Raw genomic sequence first — 3,204 nt, 5'->3', positions numbered from 1 at the left:
GAGCCACCTCCCCAGCCCTATTTTGTATCTTATTTAGAGACAGGGTCTCACTGAGTTGCTTAACACCTCACTGTTGCTGAGGCTGGCTTTGGACTCGCGATCCTCCTGCCTCAGCCCCCCAAGCCGCTGGGATTACAGGTGTGCGCCACCTTGCCAGGCATCATGGCAGTATTTTTATGTGAACACAGAAGAAATGATGTCTTGGGAAAGAGAAGTGAGAGATTCAAACTCATTCCAGCAGGCAACGTGAGGCCATGATGTGCAGAGGGTTCCCAGGATGTACCTTTCAATGCTCTCAACTGATAAAGTGATTTTTTTGTTGGCACTTTGTTTGAAAAAATGACATTTAGGAGCTAAAGTCATTTCTCCAGACACCACAGAGCCAGCGCCGGGAGATCCATGCTAGAAACTCGCAGCCTCATGATAGGCTCCCGGAACCTCGAGCCTCCTCCTTCCTCTCCACATCTCCAGCAGCAAACCAGAAGGGTCCCTCACTCCCACCCAACCCCAGTGAATCACAGAAGCAAGTTGTACACAGAGAAATAAGTTTATTTACTTATTCACTCGTTAACATATCTCCTGAAAGCCTCCTGGGTACCAAGTGCTTGCCAAAAGGAGGTATGGGTGGAGGAGCCAAGTCCTCACCACAGAATCCCACCTGGCAGCAGAAAGGGAGTTCCCACACCACACAGACCAGGAACCCAGAGCCACCTCCAACGGGCAGGAATCAAGCTGTAAGAGAAAAGCAGATAAGACCTTCAGCGTAGGAACAAGCCAAATCATTGCCACATTATTTCCTGTAACGAGGCCCCTAGAAAAAAAGAAAACAGCAAGGCAGTAGAGTTGAAAGAGTTTTGGTGTCAGGAGACTGAACTCAGGATTCATTTCACTGAAAAACTCAAACTCAGAGTTGGAACTAGATCATCCTCAAATCCCACGGATCCTTCGGGCCTGGACCCTGGACGTGGTGATGTAAACAACCTGAATGATGAATACTTAGTGCCTAGGGTGCTTTACCAAACACTGCCATCTCCATAATGCTCACTTTTTCAAACAAGGAGACTGAAGCTCAGAAAGTGATTTGCCCAGAGCTCTCACCCAAGGCTGGAATGGAATCAAATCCACAGGTGGTCCTTGGAAATCCTTGCCCCGGGACCCAGGGAACAGTGCCCTTGAGGGATGAGGGAGTCCGACAGAGGCTGTGCTAGGAGTGAGGGACTCCCTCATCCCTCAAGGGCACATGGCTGAACCCCCAGAGGGTGGAAGCTGGGGAGGCTGCAGGGAGGGAGACGACCAGCCCCAGCGCCCTCCTTACCTCTCACGGGGGGAATGCAGAGCTTCCCGCACATGCCGAGGCAGCACTTGAAGTCCCCGTCACACTGGCTGTCCGTCTCACAGTGGTTGGGGGGGTTAAGCATCATACACTGACCCTTGACCACTGGGCACTTCCCAGGCTTCCTCTTCACTGGTGAGGGCAGAGCCACATGTCAGTCTGTACCTTGGACACCCTGTCCTTCTACTCCAGCCTGAGCAGGGAGGATCATCTCCCCCGAGCCCCATCGTACCTCCCTCCCACTAAGGCATCCCCTGGAGTAGCAGCTGGCTCCCCTCCCCTCCTGCCCCCCAGTTGGTGCAGGTGACCAGCTGTCCAGTGTTGATGGGATGGGCAGCTTCCGGGGGTAGCTATCTGAACGCCCTCATGGTGGCCTGGGAGACGGACCTCCTGACAGGCCAGGTCTTCTGCCAGGGGCTAACTTCCTGTGTGGAGCAGTGTGACTGACAGAGAAGGAGGCCTGGCAGGAACCCTTCCTCCAGGCCGTGCCCCTAGGCACTGGGTCTCCAAGCTCCCTCCTCTACCAGCTTACCTGGTCTGGGGATGGCAACAGGATCTAAGCATTTGATGCCACAATAATCAAGGCAACATCTCTTCTTCTCCGGACACTGCCAGTCACTCCGGCACTCAGGTTCCTCGTATCGGAAGCACCGGACTTGTGGTCTAGCAGGACAGGCTCCGGCTTTCAGAGATTCTAAAGAGAAAGTCAAAGGTCAGGAGAGGCTGGGTGCTTGTGTAGCCATCAAGAGTCTCCGGCAAAGCATCACTTCCCAGGAGGAGAGACACTCACCTCAGTGGCTGTCCACAAGTCCCAAGGGAAATGCCCTCCAGAAACAGTGACAGGTTTGAACAAATCAGGTTCACAAGCAGAGGAAGTCACGGACCCAAGAAGAAGGCAAAGGATGATGGAGATCAAGAGATAGAGACAAAGCTGGATGGAAGCAGCATGAGAGATGATGAGAATGAAAGTCAGAGACAGAAACACGGAGACTGAAGACCAGGAGCAGAGAGAGTCAGGAGACCAGGGAGTTGGGTTCTTGGGATTGGACGGTCATGGTGTGAGAGCGTAGGAGAAGGTGGTGGAGAGCAGGGAGAGAGGGCCAGAGAGAAACAGAGGAGGAAGACCTGGGTGACTGACGGCTGGGTGAACAGCATTTCCACACGCTGGGAGTCACACGAGACCTTGGAGCCCAGACAGATGTGTGACCTCAGCGAGGTCTTCAGAAACTAAGTTGAGAGATCAGAGGCTAGAGAGGGGGACATTCCCATGCCATCAGGAGCCCCCACCTCTGAGGCTTCAGGCAAGATTGGGCCAGAGTAACTCCAACTCACCATTTCCAGAACCTTCCACAGCCAAAGGAGCCAGAGTTCCCAGAGCAAGAAGCACCACGAGTGGCAAGAGGCTGCTGGACTTCATGGTGCAGACAGGTGGCTCTGATAGCCAGCGCCAAAGCTCACTGTTTATACCTTTGCCAGTGGGTGTGGCCCCAACAGAAGGTTTTGGCTCCTCCCAGCTGCTGTTGCTGGGGCAGGAAGCTCAGCCAGAGACCAAAAATCATGAGACCAGGGAGATGGCAGCCCTTTCCTGTTTCAGACGGGACTCTGAGACCAAGAGAGTAACCATCAGAGAAGAGGTTGTCACCAGACTGATAAGGAGGCCGTTGGGGACGTCTGTCTGTCTGAGCATTGTGAGGAAGCAGCCCATTAGTCTTGCACGTGGAAGAGGGCGGAGAGGTCGGCTGCGCTCCCCGGACCTGGAGCTGAAACAGGAGACGTGGACGCTCAGCGGAGATTTGTGCAATACACCCCTAGTTCTGACATTTCTGGACTCTCTCAGATTGTGAAAGCACCCTACTGATTGCTTAATGAGA

General features: G+C 53.7%; 1 protein-coding gene across 1 annotated transcript; it reads right to left on the bottom strand.

Moving 5' to 3' along the window:
* Positions 1-528: 528 nt before the first annotated feature.
* LOC114107058 (antileukoproteinase-like) lies at positions 529-2,938 on the bottom strand. The gene is made up of 4 exons (XM_027954365.3): positions 2,666-2,938; positions 1,866-2,027; positions 1,316-1,465; positions 529-732 (listed from the first exon to the last, which is right to left on the bottom strand). Exons 1-4 carry the CDS (start codon positions 2,748-2,750, stop codon positions 728-730), a joined length of 402 nt encoding a protein of 133 aa, XP_027810166.2. The 5' UTR covers positions 2,751-2,938; the 3' UTR covers positions 529-727.
* Between the last annotated feature and the right edge of the window lie 266 nt (positions 2,939-3,204).

Source organism: Marmota flaviventris, chromosome 2, assembly GCF_047511675.1.
Source record: "Marmota flaviventris isolate mMarFla1 chromosome 2, mMarFla1.hap1, whole genome shotgun sequence".
Classification (NCBI taxonomy): Eukaryota; Metazoa; Chordata; class Mammalia; order Rodentia; family Sciuridae; genus Marmota; species Marmota flaviventris.
Note: the sequence above shows the minus strand (reverse complement) of the source record. Positions and strands in the feature narration are given on the sequence as shown.

What these genes read in the sequence shown, in the direction of transcription:
- LOC114107058 (XM_027954365.3), bottom strand. Translation starts at nt 2,750, where the DNA reads ATGAAGTCCAGCAGCCTCTTGCCACTCGTGGTGCTTCTTGCTCTGGGA. An exon ending in TGTGGAAGGTTCTGGAAATG is followed by an intron (nt 2,028 to 2,665) that starts GTGAGTTGGAGT and finishes CTTTCTCTTTAG; the next exon opens with AATCTCTGAAAGCCGGAGCC. An exon ending in TGTTGCCATCCCCAGACCAG is followed by an intron (nt 1,466 to 1,865) that starts GTAAGCTGGTAG and finishes TGCCCTCACCAG; the next exon opens with TGAAGAGGAAGCCTGGGAAG.